General features: G+C 53.1%; 4 protein-coding genes across 4 annotated transcripts; 3 read left to right on the plus strand and 1 right to left on the minus strand.

Annotated features, from left to right (window-relative positions):
- Positions 1–8,200: 8,200 nt before the first annotated feature.
- On the plus strand, positions 8,201–13,966 carry J4E85_004819 (uncharacterized protein; the record flags this gene model as incomplete). The annotated part of the gene is made up of 5 exons (XM_051469071.1): positions 8,201–8,300; positions 8,352–8,476; positions 8,537–8,686; positions 8,737–12,630; positions 12,677–13,966. The coding sequence occupies 5 exons, from the start codon at positions 8,201–8,203 to the stop codon at positions 13,964–13,966; spliced, it is 5,559 nt and encodes a 1,852-aa protein (XP_051327286.1).
- A 507-nt stretch (positions 13,967–14,473) lies between these two features.
- J4E85_004820 (uncharacterized protein) lies at positions 14,474–15,354 on the minus strand (the record flags this gene model as incomplete). Its single annotated transcript, XM_051469072.1, has 2 exons — positions 14,474–14,958; positions 15,015–15,354. The coding sequence occupies 2 exons, from the start codon at positions 15,352–15,354 to the stop codon at positions 14,474–14,476; spliced, it is 825 nt and encodes a 274-aa protein (XP_051327287.1).
- Positions 15,355–15,566: 212 nt separating this feature from the next.
- Positions 15,567–16,244, plus strand: J4E85_004821 (uncharacterized protein; the record flags this gene model as incomplete). Its single annotated transcript, XM_051469073.1, has 1 exon — positions 15,567–16,244. The coding sequence occupies one exon, from the start codon at positions 15,567–15,569 to the stop codon at positions 16,242–16,244; it is 678 nt and encodes a 225-aa protein (XP_051327288.1).
- Positions 16,245–18,894: 2,650 nt separating this feature from the next.
- J4E85_004822 (uncharacterized protein) lies at positions 18,895–19,647 on the plus strand (the record flags this gene model as incomplete). The annotated part of the gene is made up of 1 exon (XM_051469074.1): positions 18,895–19,647. One exon carries the CDS (start codon positions 18,895–18,897, stop codon positions 19,645–19,647), a length of 753 nt encoding a protein of 250 aa, XP_051327289.1.
- Between the last annotated feature and the right edge of the window lie 1,001 nt (positions 19,648–20,648).

Consider the following 20,648-nt stretch of genomic DNA (forward strand, 5'->3'; position numbering starts at 1 on the left):
TATCTCATTGGGACGAGCGCAGCAAGCGTTAGTCAAATTACCCACGTCCCATTATGACCAGCAGCAGCGACTACTCCTCTATCGGATGTCTGACCCGACGTAGCTACCTATCCTCTTGGGCATTGCAAACTTCGTCTGCGCCCCGGATCTACATTGACCAGTCGATGCCACATGGTCCACCGCTCAGCGTTCGCAATTTCTAACTTGGTCCCTTTCAGGCCGTCCTCCAGGGCCCGGTGGAGTTTCAGGCACTGCAAGATATGACAACACCGCCACTGCCCGCTACGCTTTCTCGACAAATCTGACGCCCCAGCCTTACCGTTGTGGAGTGGTCCCTAGTGCGCTCCCGGGCTAATCCTGTACACCCCGGACTAGCAGCCTTACCATACCCTAATCCCTAGAGTTTGGGTCTGTGCCTTAAGACTGGTCATTCTCACCCATCTGTTGCACTTCCCGCTTAAGACGCACTGGCCTTCTCTCTGCATGATATACAACCCGTGTTGGCTTCGACTTGCGGCCACTTGACGACCACCAGATACCCCTTCCTGTTATATCACCACCATCCTGCGAACCACTCCAGAACAACACGACACCTGGCGTCACCCACGATGACTTTCTTTTCGTCCGAAGCAGAACTAGCACTCATGGCGCCGGTTGACGGCATGGGTCACCTCTACCCCTCTAGCACATGTCAATCACCCCCCAGCATCATGTACTCACCACCACTACACCACATGGCTCATCGACCCCAAACGACCATGTCCGCACACGCAGGAATGTACACTCCACCTCAAGATTACAGACCGGTCATGGAGTCCCCATACCCACCTCACGCACTCTGGTCGACACAACCATCATCAATACCGCTACCTCAAGTAACGTCGTATTCCTACCCATCTTTCTCCGAGATGGCATCTCCCCCGATGCTTGCGCATGACTCGACGTTGCTCTCACAATCTTTCGGTGCGTCTCGACCGTCAAGATCGCACTCCACATCGTCGTCCGTAGGTCATGGCATGCCGTCCAACGTCCCCTCTGAAAGATCACCACCCGCACTGTCACGGTCGCTCTCTCCTTCCTCGCCGGATCTTCGATCCTATGGTATCCCGAACAAGAATGGTACATGGAGCTGTGCTTTCCCAGGATGCACTTCAAGAGCAGTTTTCACCCGCGGCTGCGATCTCAGGAAGCACTATAAGAGGCATACAAAGTCCTTCTTCTGCCGCCATGGCGACTGCCCACAGTCTACAGGAGGAGGCTTTTCGAGTAAAAAGGATCTTGCGAGACATGAGGCCAAGCACAACCCGGGCGTGTTGTGTGACTGGGACGGATGCGACAGGGTCTTCAGTCGCGTGGACAATATGGTAAATTTGACATGCTTCACATGCGCAGAGTATTACTGACAATTTGCAGAGAGATCATGTCAAGCGGATTCATCTTAAAGCGTCCAGGAAATCTTCGACAACGTCCTCCTAGTTGTTGCGCTTCTGATACGACTACCGACTGTCACGTCCCACAAAACCATTGTTTCATCGCCTACGTCGTCCATACCTCTTACTTCGGTTCGAGTCATCGCCTTAAACCTTCGCTAGGAGCGTCTACGGCGAAAGACAGGAGATTTACTCGCCAAGAAAAGGTCACAGACCGTTAAGACCACAAACCCTTCACTTTCGTTCATGATACCCTTATTTTGCATTTGCATTTGCGTTCCCGTTCCTATTCATCTATCACTGCAGCATTTCCTGCGTCGTCGCATTGCTATGGCGTTTCTCAAAACTAGAGAAGTTTGAGCAGAGTCAATTGGCTCATCCAAGGAGGATACAGTACGGTTGGAACGCTTGTTGGGAATTGGTGTGCATAGATGCAGATGGCGCCGCTGTTGCCTACACTAGCTTGGAATGAGTGTCGGTCAATAGCGACAATGATTTCAACATTTGGCTCATACGATTCTTTGCAACTCTTCAATTTTTCGATTGTCTCTCTAAACACGACGTCATACATAAAGCCAACCCCCATTCTCGACAACATGGCTGGCGCGATCGAGTCTACCACAGGTTGTCACGCCAGATGTCGACATGGTCGGGGGTTAATGGTCTGCGACTCCGGCCTGCTAGTGGGAGGCCTTACGGCCTTAACAAGGCTGACTTGCGGTGCCGTCCACTCATGTGGGCCGGGACCCTGTGACAAGGTGGCTGGAATGTCTCTGCGAATCACCTCTGTGCACACTACTTAGGTACGCAGGGATGATTGGCGGGCGTTCTGCTCCGTCCAGCATAGGATCGAAATGCGAATATGGCATGTTCAGCGATCGAGAGCGATGGTCGCCCCACATCGGACCAAACGACGGCATGCCGCAAGCATTCCTGTTTCGCAGCCAGTTTCGAGGAAGATGTCACCCGATGACATGGCGGTGCTATGCGGCTGCACCCTATATTCGCGATGGTGGCTATCGTCATGATTCAGCACCAAGCCAAGCTGTTTCAAGAGTCTGGTACATGCATGCTTCCAGTCAGACCTGCACGTCAATGGATCAATAAGACGCATTACGTTAGATGAAGGCTGTTGCTATAGCTTCCAATCACATTTCATCACATGCATTGGAAGGCAGGACGCCCAAGCGGTTCCATCCCGCGAGCTTACATACGGCAGAGGACCACATGCACGATGAGGTCGACCCCATCGCGGACGCCGAGCATCCATCGATCAAAAACTCATGGTGGTTGCTCGTGACAAAAGGTGCGTCACGCTTTGCTGCTTCTCGTGCCGCGCTAGTGCACAAACAACACGATGGAGCGACTAAGTCCAATAGATTCGACGTTACGGTAACGCTTGCATATCCTGTTATTGTCTGAACATATGCGAGCTTACGGCATATGTTCCGAGCGGCAATCCTGCGGCCCTGACATGGCGCCGTTTGATGCGGCCGTTCAGCAACCAACCACGCGATTTCCATGGCCGCGGCATGGCGACGGCATGGGAGACAAGGGTCCAAGTCACAAGCACTCTGTCGTTGCTCGGACAAATTGCGACCCGTGAAGTTGGATCTGCTCGACATGGTGCTGTTGCCAGGGGTTTAGCTGTGCCGCCACGAGGTGGCTGTCCCATCTCGACATGGAGCTTACCGTACTTGTCTCCTTGTCAAGGTGTCCAACTCAAGGTGATCGGGTTGGATGCTTTCCCCTGTTCCACCGGTCAAAATTGTGGACAGGGACGTGGACCACCAGTGGCTTAGCGTGCTCCACTCTTCTCCAGTAGCTTATCTTTCTGCTGGGAAGGGTCGATCTGGGTCGCGCTACAACGAACCCTCATTTCTTCCCTCTGCGCCCTTACACGGCCCCCACGATCCGTTCTAACCTCCTCGTTACGCGCACATAGCCCTGGACCTTTGCTTTCTAGTGCGCGTTTCATCAAGGTCCCGTCACAATTGCAAGGCGCACACCACATGCCTGCGATACCGTTGTTTTGAACAGCTCTCTGATGGCCTGCTCCTTTCCAGTCAACAGGTTATTGTCCGAGTGCTCCAAATCCTTCGCGGGCCATCTGCATGTTGAGTGGCCTGGCCAGTCAACCGACCGTGCATGAATATGGGGTTCCCAGCATCCTCTCGGACCCTGCCGATGATCAACGGCTTTGGGAAGGCATTGCGATGGTTGCACCGTGCGATCTTCCAGCACTTGACGAACCGCGTTAATCTCACTGCTTCCTAGTAAGACACCACCATGCTTCATGACGTATCCGTCTGCCTTTGTTTCTGTACTCCTCCTACATCGAACGTCGGAACTCAAGAAGAGAAATAGAGGGCCCCGTCGATACTGCTAATACCCACCAGAATCCACATTTTACAGGCTGACAGATATCTTTCAAATCACAAAGCACCTATTACCATCGGATATAATGGAGACGAGTCAGGAGCCGACCCGAATTATCCAACAACCCGATTGACTCGTGCACCAGCCAGACGGCCCCAAGTATCGCAATTCCGCGCTCGCACGCTACCAGGCCGTAGTGAAGTTGTGGCGCTGGTCTGAAGCGGAAAGGGGCGGCATACGCAAGCAAAGCGCGGAATAGCCGCACTCGTTCCTGGATGCTAACCTCGAAAGTCTCCTGCGCCTGCAGACATGCGAGCTAACGCTTTGGTGATGCACAATGGCACGGACATCTGCATCTTGTCTACAAAGGAAGGTGCAAGGGGAGGAAGTCGTGATCTGGAACACCCAACTCCGCCCGGCAACGTATGTCTCAAATGGTGCATATCGCGCGATCATGACAACCCAACGTCGCCGACTTGAGGGCGCTATAGGCAGTGCTCTGAATGGTCCTCCGAAGGTGCATGCAGCCGCGTGCATCAGCCCTGTACATTGTTCGGACCGAAACGAGCCAGGACCTTGCAACATCGAACGGCAAAAATTCGCCGTGCGTTTTCCGATCGTCAACCTGACAAGTACGCCCTTTGGATGTGTCTTCACATGCTATTGGAAAGAAAAAAGTAAAGACGATTCAAAATGAACATCTCATGCTCTGTCCAATCAACCAACGGCATTTTGAACAATGCCATCTTGCCGGAGTCAGCATGCTTCCCTAACACGACGGAGAAACGCAAAATTCGACAGCCCCCATTGTGATATTGCGAACGCGTATACTATGGAGAACTATGTCTCGGCGCCTGAGCTGTACCTTCTGCTTCTACGTGTGTCCCTTGACGGAAGCTACGAGGCAATTGAAGGTAAAATCTGGAAGCCTCTCTGCATGTACTTCGAGAGGTATAAGCATGTTTTTGCAGTACAATGTACGATACGGCTTTATCATGGAGCTTTGAATCTAAAACTCATGAAAAGTTCAAATGGCTGATACATAGCAAATATGGCAATGACCTAAGATTCTATACCAAGTACAACAATCTTTTCTCTGAATGTCATTGAAAATGAGCCCTTCAAAACCATTCCGTGGTACATGACGAAGCACTTACAAGAGAGAAAGTTCTCGGGGCGTCTGCAAAGAAGCGATATTGGTCTTGGATAAGATCCAGATCTTTGACAGTATCTAGAAGTTGCGGTTTCCCACTGTCACCGTGTTGATGAGATTAAAGTTGGATTCAAGCTCGACGACTTCGTTAGCGTCTTTGCATATTTCGACATCGAGGAATCACTCGATTGCAACATAAGATCATAGTATGCCATTTCATCAGCCGGGGAAAAGAACGACACAGTACAAGATCAGGTATGATACCACTATCTAGAGTGGACGAATCTGCGTTCCACGGACAAAAGAAGGCCTTTGCGATAGTAGAGCTACTACCTGTTCGTCACCCTCACGAACACCTGGTCTTGGAGCGAATGTGCCGCCAGGGGCAACGGCACTTACCACACGCGAGGTGTGCCATGCGGTGCTTTCCAAAGATGTCTAGACACAATCCAGTCTTCTCCGTTTGCACAAGATGGCTGAACCCCTCCACCTCCAGAATCATACACACGATACCCACAAGCAAAGTCACACTACGGTTAAACCCAACGGTCGGGATCCCGGATCACGCACCGAACTAGCGGTTAGTGTAGCGCGGCGTGGGGTCCAAAAGCTGCGCCAGCACGCGCCTCCGAAGCTTTCCTGCTTGGAAGAAAATCCAGCTGAGCCGTGCGGCGTGCTAACCCCTGCTGGCGTGCCCTGGCCGCGAAGAATGCCGCAACGGGTATGATGCTGCGAGCCAGGTGCACATGTGGGTTTTGACGAGCAGGCTAGACTCGAGTGGATAATGCCTGCGCACTCGATGGGGAACTGCACTGGGTACAGGGGTAAGCGGAGCCCGCGTGTCGTGAGTTCCGATCCTGAAGCGCATGCTTGTTGCCGCCTTGGATCGTCTTTGTCGGGATGGACAGGACTGGGCTGGGACCGGAGTTAGGTTTGTGTGAGCGAGATTGAAGTGGTCGGGATTTTTCTCGGGCACAGGCGGAGGGAGCGTTGTCGGGTCGCTTGTCGCGTATCGCTTGGACTTGCTTGCGCAGGAGGAATTTAGCTTTGCTTTGTGCATGTGGGATACTTCTTACTGTGATTGCGTTGGTGCAGTGTGTGGATAGCAGAGACACACTTTGCTGTGTCCACTGTTCGGAGAACGGCGCCTTGAGATACGGCGTAGTCAGGTAGTGGCTCTCGCATATTCGCACAACGCATATCTTCAACAACAGACGTACCTAGGTACCTCGCCGATACTCAGAGTTCGTCCAACATGACCATCTCCGACAACGAGTAGCCTTTTCGACGGCGGATCGGTCCCAAAATGGGAATCCGTCATCCAAGATCTGCCACATCGACTCGAAAACACACTAGAACATCATGCACCTTCTTCGCTACACATGTAGTCTAACAAGAACCATAACTCTGTCGGACAGACAGCACCACTTGGGCATACCCAACTGCGACATCAACGCCAACACTATTCCCGGCGCCACACTATCAGGAACCACCTACCAGGCGGGCGTGCGATGAGCGCCGCTATCCTCGGCCACGCTCCGCTATGGTGTAGAGCTAATATACGACTGAGCCACTGGCATTCGCTTCTTCGGATCACGACCGTGTGGCTCAAACTCGCCCGCACTCGCCCGCTAGACGCGTAGCTTGAACTACGACGCCAGATTTAAGTTTCACTTCGATATACTATATCTTCTAGCGAGCGTCGCAGGGATTGGTACACTGGTTCTGTAGAACAGCATTTAGGAAGCATATAGGCCCGATGCAGAAAGCCATGCGTGATGAATCGCGAAATCGACATTGCAGTAGTGTGAACAGACGCGAACGATGGCCTTTAGGTTGTATGCTTGATCTGTGCTAACATGACGAGCGCAGTGTTGAAAGGAGGGGTTGGAACGCAGGTCTGTGATAAGGTTCAAGGGAGTAGTTGGCGAGTTTGCAAAAGATTGACGATCGGGTTCGCAATCGCTATATTCATGCCCTCATGAGAGTAGATTCCACTTCACATGCATCCTCGCATGTCTAGTTCAGCTCGTTAAACTCCCTATCTTCAGTCCGTGGTGAGCCAGACGAAGCAGGCCAACGGAATGTAACTGCGGGGTGTGCAGTTACAATTGCATGTGAACGGAGCTAACAATTTCCTGCATGTAATGGTATGTCTGTCACATGGAGTCTCCCAGGACCATGGACAGAAACAACTTCAAGGAACTAGGCCTCGAACTGGCACCCTTCTCCTACATGGACCATGTATGAGTACTGGTCCTGATACGCGGCCCAGCATCCGCCTGGTCAACAGCTGCTTCGCCTAAGTGATTGCTACCTCGCTGGCTCCTTGTATCTTTAGATATGCCCCGACGACCTGTTCGCTCCTTCCTTGGATGGCCGTGCTAGGGCGTGATAGCTGTTGCGCATGATGGGTATGTGTATCTTCGGATAACCGACGCCTGCAAAGCGGCAGTCTGTTGTCATCGTGGAGGACGAGGTTGTAGGTTTGTTATTCATCTGCGTGACTTCAGGTCAAGTGCCTGACGGTCTGAACCGCCCATGGCCTGGCCACGGCTCAGAAGGTACATCAGGCGCGTTGATGAATTCCCAAAATCCGTACATGAGGCATAGGAAGACAAACACGACCAATACCTGTCCGAACCATTCTGGTAGTGCGCGATGGGTGGATTCGACTTCGCTGCTCGCTATCGAGGAATCATCGCTATACGGTCGGAACGTGCCATAACCCGGGGGTGCACCCGTTAGGCCAACTGCGTCGTCGTAGGAAGGTGGAGGCTCATCATATGGGGGATGTTCGGGAGGCGGCACATGGATGCGTGGATCATGGTGAGGGTGGTGGTGGTGATGGAGATCAGATGCGAACGTGTCGGCTGGTGGGGCAGATGGCGCATCATGTGAGGCCTGCCACAGTCAGTCATGATAGGCAGAACATGACAATCACGCATGGCTTACCGATCCTGCGTCGTGCATATTGCGCTGGCCCCGGCGGTATCTAGGGCAACTGTAGAGGCTTCATGGTGTTGCAGTCGGGCACTTGAGGTCGCGTGCGGCGCGCGTCATCACGTCGGAGCGAGCATGTGAAACGGGCCGTCAGTGCTCCGTGTCGGAATGCCATGTCTCGTAAACGTAGGCAACAAATGAAGCGCCCAACACCACCACCTGGGCACCACCAAGAGCAGCATGTCCAGCGCGCTGTCATTGATACACGGACACATTATTCTCTGCAAGCCACAGCATGTCCGCTGATCCCACTGCTAACCCGCAGGTCTTCTCCCCAACGGCTTCTGGCCGCTCCAGTCCCGTACCACGGTCCGCGCGCACTGCTGTACAAGAGCGTATGTTGTCGCATTGTGCATGCAATCCCAGGTTACTGACTCGGAGAACAGCACTGTATAAAAAAGATAAAAACTTCCGTCGCTATGCCGCCGGTGTCGAACGCGCCCTCGCCCTCTGGGACACTGCACAGCAGGAATGGGCCGACTACATATCTTTCCTGGGCCGGCTGCTGAAGGTCAATCCCGCCATGCTACCGCGACTATGAGACAATGCGCTTATACAAGTTACCCTCCAGGCCCTGCAAGCGCACCCTCCAGAGATACCCGTCATACCACATAGCGATACTGTCGCACTGCGATTAGCGCAGTGCTTGAATCCAACATTGCCCTCGGGCGTTCACCAGAAAGCCCTCGACGTCTATGACTACATCTTCTCCACCATCGGTGTATGCCCGTCTCCCCCAAGCCAGCTTATGCCAAGCTGACCCATGTCCAGAAAGATGCCCTCGCTCGTGACCTCAACCTCTACTTCCCCGGCCTTGCCTCTGTGCTTTCCTTCGCCTCGCTCTCGGTCCGCCCACTCTACCTCTCCGTCTTCGAGAAGCATATACTAAAGCTCGACGGAGCCGCACTTCGCCCGGCCTTGAAGGCCATCATACTGTCAATCCTGCCTGGTCTGGAAGATGAGACAAGCGAGGATTTTGAGCGCATGGTCTCGGCAACGGAGAAGTTGCGGAGCGCAGTGCAGGACAACTCGGACGACATAGTCGAGGCCAAGACTGCGGGTGCTTCATCTCACTTTTGGCAGTGCTTCTTCCTGGCGACCATCACCAACCCATCCAGGAGGCAAGGTGCACTTGCTTTCCTCGTACGACGATTGCCTAAATTCGGACGGCCAGAGAGGCGCAGCTCTCCTCCAGATGTCTCCAGACCTTCTGACGCGCTATCGGGCGAGGCCGAGGCAGCGACTTCCCCAGAGCCAGGTCTCCTCATTCGCTGCTTTGAATCAGGCCTGTCGGACCCTCAGATACTCATCCAGCGAGGATTTCTCGATCTTTTGGTCAGTCATCTGCCTCTCGACTCACCCGTCTTGCAGGAGCGCGTTGGAAAGGGGGATTTGGAGCGACTGGTAGCTGCAGCTGCAGGCGTTGTGTCGCGAAGAGACATGAGCTTGAATCGCCGGCTCTGGGCATGGTTCCTAGGTCCAGAGCCCACTGCGTCTGAAGTAAACGACAGCACCACATCCCCAACAGCAGACAGACACAACGTGTCTGCAGATCCGTCGGCACATCAAGCTGCTTTCTTTTCGCGGTACGGTCTTGAAGCGCTTACCAACAGCGTCCTCAAGATGATCAACCGTCGTAGCACATTACCTTCCGAGCGAGCACGTCCTTTCAGAGTCTGTCTATCTCTCATGGACCGTTGGGAAGTAGGTGGTTTGATTGTACCCGAGATATTCTTGCCAGCGTTACAGAGCGTATATGCGTACAGCGAAACTGCATCCAAGGAACAAGTCGACGAAGTCATGAGAAGTGCGAGTGCATTCTTCGATGGCGTCGATAGCGGCCTCATCTGGGGCAAGCTCATTCATCTCATAACGTCTTCCCTGCAGACGGATGATGACGAAGCATTACAAAAGATGAAGCTGGCCAAATTTATTCTGGCCCGATTCAATCTCAAAGAGGAAGACATGCTATTGCATCACATGCCTCTAATGGTACTATCGACACTTGTTGCTTTGAATGAGACCTCTGGCAAGACCGACAGCTCATCAAAAGACACACAAGTTGTGAGCCTTGCCCTCGAGATCACAGACTCGCTTGTTCAGATAGTCCCAGATCGGTCATTTCAACGTGATCAAGCAACGGAGCAGCAGCTGTTGGCAACTCTCAAAACATCGCGAGCCACAGTGTCCAGGAAGATACGTGCATTCTATGAAGAATCTCAAGGAAGCTTGGATGCAGCTGACCCGCCTTTCGATCCGCCACTGCTTGGTCAGATTGCGCTTCGTGAGGCCTCTTGCATGTTCACCGCATCTATGCAGTCGAACGGTTCCGGTATCACTGCCGAGATGCCTTCCAAAATTCTATCCAATTTGGTCTTCAAAACACAGTGTCTTAAGGCCGTTGAAGACATTGACCTAGTCACTATGCTTGCAAATGTCCTTCAGACATCGGACAAGACAGACACAGATCCTTCATTTCCGCACCTGGGCGCTATAACAGCCGTCTTACTCGCACTCCAGACTGCACTCCCATCAAGACCTCACATCGCCTCAAGCCAATTACCTGAGCTCATCCACCCCTTGGTTCGATACTTCTGGCGGTACCTTTCGCCAACATCACCCAAATACCATGTAGAAACAGCGCGTTCCCTGTTACAATTACACGCCATTGCACCTGCCAGTCGGATGGTCGAAAGTGCCATCGCTTCGATCATCGTAGAGCAGACCGGCCAAGATTCCGTTTCGAGGAGCTCATCAGATTGTGCCCGACGTTTTGCGACACTATGGACGCATGTTATGCACGAACTGAATCTGCAGTCAGAAAAGCGTGTTAATATTACTCGCCGACCAAGTGGTAACATTCTACAAGCCTCATCAACAGCAAGCGACTTCCACTCTGTCTTGACAAGGCCGCTGCTCTTGCTCCTTGACACTCTCGCAGAAGAAGGGTCGGAAACCTCTACGTTCTTGCAAAATTGGCTACCAGATACGCCAAGCTTGAACAGAGTCTTTGAGATCCTTGCAGTTCACATCCAATCACTCAACTGTTTGGCAGCTTTAAGCAATTTGGCACCTAATACGACATCCCAGGGACCACCAGCACGTTCCAGAAGAGACGACACAAAGGAATGCCTGTACTACCTCAGGCATGTCTTTAATGTCATCAAGCGGCCATCACATTTCACGTGGGTAACTCTTGCTGAGGTCACTCTGTCCTGGCCAGAACCCTCCTCACCGCGTATCTCCATCCAGGAGTGGCTCACACGTACATGTTTGACGACACTGTCACTTCAAATCGGCTCGTCAGATACAGTTATAGGGCCTCACATACATGAGCTACACCGGTTGTCGGTCTCTATGATATCGCAAATTTATCGAAGTCCATTTGCTGCACCACTTCGAGAGTTGGAGCTTGAAGTACCTCTAATGGCAAGGTTAAGATCAGCGAGTCCGCCCTTGCAGAGTCTCTTATTAAGTGCAGAGTTGGCGGCACTGAAACTCCGCCTTACTCGTCCACCAGAACCAACAGCAGAGCCAAAATCTTCGAATCATCCTGCCAATCGGTCGCGCCTTTCACTAGCGATCAACAGAGACTCGGAAGATCAGACACCTACGCCGATTCCTCCACCTCCACAACTTGTTGAGTGCTTGAAGTTCGGATTCTCCTCCTCTACCAGTCGCCTAGTCCTTGACGACTGGATTCAGTTCCTTGTTGAAGTTCTACCAATGTTTCCTGATACGATATTCCAAAACCTCCTGCCACTTGTAGAGTGTCTTTGCAAGCAGATCAATCTTACATTCGAGCAGCTCAAGGTTACGTTCGCAAAGACACAACCAGTACCTACTGTCTCTCCCGAGTCGACTCTGATCTCGCTCATGAACGGATTAGAGCAGATCTTGGCCAAGGCGCACGAGCGTTTGACTACGCAGGAGACAAAAGTGTCTGCCAACAAGTCTCCAGAACAACCCCAAGGTTTCTTCAGCAATGTGGTATCTGGGCTGATTTCCTCTGATACGAACCAGGCTCGCACCCCGACTGCGAATAGTAGACTTACGGTTTTGCTTTGCTTCCAAGACACTGTTCGCATATGCTTCGCGATATGGTCTTGGGGTGGCTACGGGAATATGCTCGAACTACAGGATCACACGTCAGCGTCATCATTCGCTTACACCTCTTTACGCATGCGCAATCGGGCTCGCCGTACGTTGGAGCACCTCTTCGCTGCGGAAGCTTTGGAGTGTTTGGAGACGTTAGTAGTTCTATGGGCGCATGCAGAAGTTGACGATGTGCGAGGAGCAGCAATTACAGGGCTTCTAAACGTCCTCAATGGCTCGAAGCCAAAGCATACCATCCCAGCAATATTCAACGCTGTATACAGCCGGACGGATCCTGGGGCGTTGGACACTAACCGACTATCAACATTGACATCTGATCTTACTGACGCTGAACTGGTCGCCTTCCTCGTCGAGTATACGAACTCTCTGGAAGATGACGCCATGGACGAGATCTGGCAAGACTGTACTTTGTTCCTGCGAGATGTGCTCGCAAATCCTCTTCCTCATCGACAGATATTGCCTACATTGCTGGAGTTTACCGCCGTCATAGGGCAGAAGGTTGATAATACCAACTTTGGGGAGCAACGGAAGATGAGAAGGGAGCTTGCTGTGAGTGGCAATGCTTGTTCAACTGAATTGTACTAACTATGAACAGGATATCTTTGCCAGGATCTTGACTGCCATTTTCACAACACGTTCGATGGGCTATCTGCAAGACACGAACCAAGCGGTAAACGAAAAGCCGGCTGCTGTGACAAATGGCAATCGCGCACAGAAGCGAGCAACCGATGTCGTTTCCATTCTGACTACCATCGTACCGAAACTATCGATCATCCTCGTCGAGAATGACCGTGTTGCGAAGGTCGTCTCAGACATATCAGCATCCGTCATCGGACCAACCTTCCGCGCCAAAGCATTCCCTGAAAACGTATCGAGAAATACGTTGGATCTACTCCAAGGCCTGACCAAGATCTCGCCAGGCAATAAACTTCTCAAGAAAGACATCTTCGATGCTTTCAATGACCCCAAATTCTTCAACACACCGCTTCAACTGTTAAGAGAAGCTTGGCTGCCTATACTTGCGCAATGGACGCAATCAGACAAGGAGCGACTGCCCGAGCTACTTGCACGACTGTCCGCGCCAACAACGGCTGGCATCATGTTCGGAGTTGGTGCAACATCTGCGCGGCAGGAAGCCGACCGCAAAACTCAGCTTACTTTACGTCGCATTGCCCTTCTCATCCTTGCGAGTCCAGAAGATGCTTTCACACCAAACATACCACAAGTTCTGGAGAAGGTCGTCGAATTGCTTACCGCCACGCCAGCGTCGTCTCCGTCTTCAGTCACCCGCACAGACGTCATCGTACTACTGCGTGCCATCATCTTGAAGACGTCGCCCGTCCACCTGGCGTCGCTTTGGCCCGTCGTCAATGGCGAGTTGACATCCGGACTCTCTGCACTCCTACCAGACGCTCCAAACAAGGAGCACTACAACAACGCCGGCATCATTCAGACGTGCAAGCTGTTAGACGAACTCGTCGTACTAGACCCTGACGACTTCCAGCTCATGGAGTGGCTCTTCATCTCCGACACCATTGACGCGGTATACAAGCCCGATACCCCGCCAACACTCATATCTCTTACCGATGAGATCAACGAGGTCCTCACAAGATCATCGATAGCACCTCCGGCTCCTGTAACTGCACTGAACGGGTCAGACACGGATGAGCCCAAGAGGACGTTATTCTTAGACCCGCTTATCGAGGCTCTTGAAAAGGAAGAAGGTGCTGCGGTGTTGGAGATGACCAGGGGAGAGCTGGTGAATCGGTTGGTGAGGCCGTTCTTGGGCAATCTGGCAATGAACGCATTTGAGGCTAGGTATGGGGGTGGAGAAGCGGACTGGCAGGGTATTTGGGAGAGTGTGGTCAGCGACTCGGGGGCTTGAGCTCGATCAAGCTTGCTTTGCATTCATGGCATGTAGTAGTATCGTAAATTATACAGCTGATTCCATCATGCATTTCATGACCCAAGATGCTCGAACGGTTACACTTCAATGTCCTCGGTCTACCCAAGTGTCCTGATATCCTTTTGTAGGAGTGGGACAGATATTACGTATATCTGTGTTGTGAGGCTTTGAGAGCTGCTGTAACGTCGACAAGCTTTTAGGCAACGGAGTCGCAACAAACATGCGTCTCTTGGTGTGCAGGTGGTGGCCTTCTCATCCAACCTTCGGGTTTACTTCGTCCAGTATGGCCAGGTACAAGACAGCCAGATGGTTGCAGGCATCAAGCTCGACATTGAAGCGCGACCATGGGCGACACCAGCATACTATTCCTTCTGCGCCTTGGTCTCCGGTATAAGTTGGGCCAGCCAGCTAACCAGCCAATCTCGTGGGCAAGGGTACGCGGCGCAGTCAGGCAGAAGTCCGAACTTCCGTGAGTCGAATTCGAGTTCACTCTGAGTCGTCCTCCTCTTCCTCTTGCATAATAGCTTCGCACTGCTCCCTAAGCTCCTGCACGCCAGCAACGCCCTTCCATTTATCCAATATCCTGCTAACCTCTTCCCACTCCTTCTCCGCCTTCTCGTCTTGTTCCTGGTCTACCATGTCCTGCAGCCGTCGTGGTGTGTCCAGAACCCATCTTACAGTATCCTGCTGTCTCCGCTTCTTATCCGCATCTGATTTATCTTCGTCGTCCTGCTCGACCCGTATGCTTATGCCCAGTCCCTGTTCTTTGGACTGGTGGCTGTCCTGTAGCGAGGATGACAAGGACGCAGCTGTCTCGGCGATGTGGGAGATGGCAGGACCGAGGGTGTGGGTTGTGGGGGCGAGGGGGTCCATGTTTCCGCGCATGCGTCGGATGGTGCTTGTTGCGGAGAGGAGTTTGGAGTAGTTGTCGTAGACGAGGGACTTGCGGTCGCTGTCTAGATTTCTGATCTCTGTTTCTATGTCAGCACTCAAGATGTCCGCTTATATGCGTCGAGTGACTGCTTACGAGACACCAAATCTGCTTCGACCTTCAATACGCCTTTCAGTCCCTCTTTGGCAAGCAATGCCTCTACAAAGGCTTCTGCATTGAAGTCGGCAGCATCGAGTTCTGTGAGCGTCTCGTCTTCTTCTGGCCCTAACTGTGTTCTCGAAGATTCTTCGGATATTCTGGCATCTGGCGTGGCATCGCGGGGCGCGTTCTTGAGGCCATAGAACTCGCGAAGGGCCGCGCGGTTTCGGCGTGCAGCTGGGGGTGGGCGATGCGATGAGCTGCTGTCGATTGAGGTACGAGTCAAGGAGGGGCTGCGGACCGAGGAACTGGCGCGGGGTGAGGCTATCGTCGACATGCCGTGGTATCGTTCGCTATGCTGTTATCTGCTATGTTGTGAGGTTTGGTGGTTGGAGTGCTGGAGCTTGAGCTTCATGTGAAGGGCCGAGGCCACCGTTGGCGAAAGAGCGCCCCACGTCATTCGGCGCGTCGCGTCTCCCACATCGCGCCGCCTTATTCGCGAACAAGCAAAACCGCGCATCCCCAAGAAGGGTGCAGTTGATCACCAACATGGCAGCTAATCTCGCAGCCGAGCTAACGCAGCACCTACATGCCCGCCATCTATACCCTACCGCCGCCTGGCTGCAGGGCTTCCTCTCCACAACCCGACCCAATACGCCGTTGCCCGCCGTCAAGCAGACAGCCCACTTCCGCCTACTAGCTACCGACATAACCACGTCGCTAAGCCAGCCTGCAGGCTCCATATTTCCCGACGATGTGCTAAAGGGTACTACAAAATCCCGCATCCTCCCTGGTCCAGTCGTCTGCCAAGTGCTCGACGTCGAAGATATAGGCCACTCGCGCTGGTCGCAGGTCGAATCTATCGAAGCGCAGGAGCGGGGCGAGATGACAAAAGGAAGGGAGATTGTGCGCGTTGTAGAGCAGGAGAATGAGGGCACTGCTGAAGCTGCGGCTCCTGTGCTGAGCAAAGGGCCATTCAAGCTGCTACTGCAAGATGCCAAAGGCCTCAAGATCTACGCAATGGAGCTGAGAGGCATAGACGGGCTCAATACCAACATGGCTATGGGTGTCAAACTCCTCCTGAAGAACTTTGACGTCAGGAGAGGCGTCATCATGCTTGAGCCCGGCAATGTGCAAGTGCTAGGCGGAAAATTGGAGGCACTGGATAAGGCTTGGAAAGAGGGAAGAAAGGAAAGGCTCATGGCAGCTGCCAGGGTGACAGGGTAGGCCGAGGGTGCTGGTGTTGTATGTGTTGAACCACTATATAGTTTTAACAAAGTATCTATGGGTTGTCGTTTTCCATCTCTTCTTACATAGAGGCCTGCCGTATGGCAGCGAACGATCAAAACCGAGGCACTTTGTTATATATCCTTCATGCTCTAATGAAAATAACACCAATTGCTACGTATCTGTTTAAAAGTAGTCTTGTTGATATCAAAGCGTTGGTCTCGATCTTACTAAGCGCTGTCATGCACTCCTCATGCGAATGTCGCGTCATAGAGAGATGTTGAGAAAGACGCAAACATCGGTCATCAGCAGCAGCGGCATCGCTGCTTACTGATGCATGAAGCTACTCGGCTATTTGCTTAGAATCATGACGGGAATATGAAAAGATATCGTGCAAAGTTAGACATGATGTTCTCGGAATTGGCTCGGACTTGCGAGGCAGGCGCTGATACATGCGAGCCAGCGCGGTCGTCGTTTAGTGAGTGCTTTTCCGAAGTCTTGCGGACCGGAATTCTGCTAGGGGAGAGGATGGTGAAGTCGATATTCCCGCAAGTGTAATGGTATATGCCGCAATTGAGTCTAAATGAATATGCCTCATTCGAAGGTATACCCAAAGCGGTAACGTTGTAGCGAAGACCCGCGTCGACGTTAAGCTAAACATTGTGGAGGACAAAGCGTGGCTGAGCAAGCTTTGGTCTGCGTGAGGCGTACACGTTTGCAACGCGTCGCGAAGTGAGCTACTTACGCGGGGTTATAGTGATTGTAGACGTGTGGTGGCTGAGGCTGTTGATAGCGCACGCTGGGCTTAGTACGTAGTCGACTCATACTCTCTCAGTCGACGCGGAGTCGCATTGCAGCATTGCGTTGCTATGGCACCGCAGCATGCATATATGCCACCGCCAGATTCGCGGCGTTGGCGGTCTCCTGATCAGCCTCGTACAGCTTCAGCGGTGAAGTCGACCCGACGGAAACGTGTCGAACCGAGTCGTACCTTGATTGGGCCCATGTAAACCGGACGACTCAAGGGCAGCAAAGGGCTGTGCGTATGTAGATGAAGGTAGACGGTAAACGCAATTCGGTATGCGTAGCGACGGCTGAAAGCGCCACGAGATGCACTTTCCTCTTTTGGGATCGTTCGTCCTGGAAGCACGCCCTCACCGGAGCCGGAGTAGTGGAAAAGGGCGGAGCGGAGACGGATGCTCTGAACGCACTGTTCACCGTTTTTTGTTTGTGCCTGACAATAAACGCACAGATGCCATAAACTCAATACCTTGGACAGTCGGGCTGTAGGAGCGCAAAAGTAATCAAACTGTTCAGCCATCAGGCATGACGACGGTGCAAAGTTGCTGGTCGCAGATTGACTGCCTCGGAGCACGCAATAGCGACGCTCCAGAGAAGCGCATGATCGTGTCATCAAATTATACTGGTTCATGCAGGGTCGTTAGCGGGTTTGTCAGAGAGTATTTTTCAGCATCTCTGACAAAGCCAGCTTGATCTACCAATGGCGCAATTGATGCCCAGGTGTGATTGGTACCCTGGGTCATTTCACGATGGTTTGCTTGGGCGCGGGGGTCAGACTGAGCGACAGGTCCGCGTGGCCCGCCCAGTTAGACATCCACGGGTCGCTTGTGACGACGCGGACGAAAGCTGTGAGGGAGCGAAAAGCCGATGTGCTAGGCAGCCGGAAAACCAAGGTCCCAAGGCGTCGGCCGAAGCGACGACTCTATACGACGGTACGAAGGGTGCCGGACGTCAGCCTGTGGCTGAACTGCTGTCGTGAGCCAAACCAACCTCGCGCAATGGAGGGATTGGTGACCCCTTAGGCGAGACGGTGGACACGTTTGACAGGCACAGATTCAGGGCTGACCGCTCTGCCTGTACAGAGGTCCGTGGCTTAGCCCTGACGACAGCGCATCCTGGAACCGCAGGCAGCCAGGCAGCGCAGGTTCGCCCAAGCACCCTCTAGCTCGAACAACGCACCGCGAGGATATTAGCAGGGGAAACGCGAAAAGCGAAGAGCCCAAAAAGAAAAAACCCTGACGGCGCGATGTGGGCGGACGATGAGTGATGCAATGCATCGTGGGTTAGTAAACGCCGACAAGAGCGAGACCCCGATTACCCAGCGCCGTGGCATGTGAGCATGGGCAGACTGTATATCCGCGCAACGTCCGGCGTCCGCTTCGTAACGCCCGTATGTGCATGCGGGCGAAAGTCTCTACGACCGACCGGGCTGTATCGTAAGCCGCGCTAGCACCCCTGCAGTCGTGCCCAGGTGTGAATCATAGTGTGTTAGCTCACCGCATCCGTCCTTGCTCGGCCAAGAGCGGTGGAAACATGCCAATAATTCCGAGCACCCGTTATCCATCCTCCATGCGCCAGCGAAACATAAGAAACACGCCTGTCCTCGCTTCAGATTCCATCATCATCAGCTCACACACCAGTCCACCACTCCTCGGCGAATTATAACATCACTCGACAATCAGAGTCGATCAACATTACATCACACATCTCGGAATCTAACTACGCTCGGATCACCTTCCCTCCATTGGCTGCTGCTTTAAGGTTTGTACCCTCGTTCTCGACAGTCATAAAACCAACCTGACTCACAATTTTTAGGCTCTCATATACTACTGCCTTATACACACCAAACATGCCTTCTTCATCACACCTCCGCATTCAAACTTCCTTCGAGCCCTTTACGGCTGAGACTACCCGCTCCCACTTCATCTCATCACCACCGCAAAAGAAGCAGAAGATGTCTCTCACCCAAACCTACTACATTGCTGCCTCTGCCCGCTCCAAGCTCGGCAAGGAGGCATGCAGGGCCGACCACAACCTCCGCCTTCTCGTTGGACACGCAAACCTCCTCGACAGCCTCATGGTCGAACTCCAAGACGCCGAACGCCAGCAAGAGCAATGGTTCAACCAGACCATGGCCAAGGCCTCCAAGACTGAAGAGTCCCGCCACATCCAATGGGCCGACAGCATCGCTGAGGAGGAAGAGGACGACGACTCCGAATCAGATTCCGAGTCCGAGAACGAGGACGACTTCGACATGATCGCACTCCCTCGCCGCATCGCTCAATCACCGGTTCAGATCAGCACAATGGAGGTGGACGAGGATGAAGACGACGAGGAGGAGTTCTACGACGACATGGAGGACGACTCAGAACTGGCTCTTACCCGGGTACCATCGCAATTACAATCACCACCCGAGCTCACCTACGAGGAAGAGTCCGACGACGAGTCTCCACCCACATCGCCCCCGCAAGCGTCCTTCAACTTCACCGAGAAGGAAGCCATGCTCACAACAACTTTCTACGACGCCAAACCACAATCAGAAAACATCGAAGACCATCCGCTATTCATGGACACCACCGCTCCGCTCATCTCAAGTTATTAGGCCAGCACACCACCATGTTCCGACCTTTTGATTTTTGATCCAGCGTTTTCAGCGAGCGAGTCCTTTACAGCATAGCGTAGCATTTTCGAGCATTATATCCTCTGTTTTCTTTTATTGGCATATACCGCAGGGCGGTCGGGATCTTCACGCAGGATCTCACGAACAACTCTACTCAGAAATTATTGGATGGATACGGGATAGGAGGATTTGGGATATTGGTCTCGAGCGGTTCGACGTCTCCCGAAGGCAGTGGTCGAGACTCCCGCCATAGCTAGAAATTTCAATGATGATCATTACACCCACAAAACAATCTCCACGCTTTTCTCAGGTGATGCGCTGCTATCGCTACAGGCTGCATGCTAATCGACCCTTGGCAGGTCACAGGTACACTCCCCATGCATGACTGATGAACTGTCAACAGCACACGACACAGCAACAGACCCCACGCATTACAGTTTCCTGTCAACATGCCCAGTCACACATTTGGTGCTGGGAAATTCCTAGGGTTGACCGACTTTTGGCCAGTGCGTCAGACCCTGGCCCCTCGCATGCATCCCGCATAGGGCGGGCACTTCGCATCGCGGACGCGGCTGCTTTTCGCCGAGCGCGCCTTGCATGGCTGAGCGATCTGTCGTCGCAACGCTTGCCTGGTGAAAGTGCACTTCCGGTCAATCACCTTCGTGTCCCCGCATACACAGAGCAGGCGTTGCGAGCTTGATTGCGTACACCGATCGCACCGCCCCACGCACCGCCGAGTGACCATCTGCGTCTGCCTGGGAAGATCTGGTGTGTATGCAAGGCATGCAGCCGCAAGCAGCCGGGTCAACTCGGCGTTTGGTTCTGCCCACGTCCGAAAAGTGTGCGCAGGCAGACAGGCTGCTCGGGGTTTGAATGTATCCGATCGGACACAACAGGAGCTCGCGTACGACGGTCACGTTTCGTTCCGCTCGGGCGAAACGCGGACACATGAGCCAGACTCGAGCGGATCAGCTGGAAGCAGA

Source organism: Alternaria conjuncta (assembly GCF_024043145.1).
Source record: "Alternaria conjuncta strain BMP 0040 chromosome Unknown scaffold_6, whole genome shotgun sequence".
NCBI lineage: Eukaryota > Fungi > Ascomycota > Dothideomycetes > Pleosporales > Pleosporaceae > Alternaria > Alternaria conjuncta.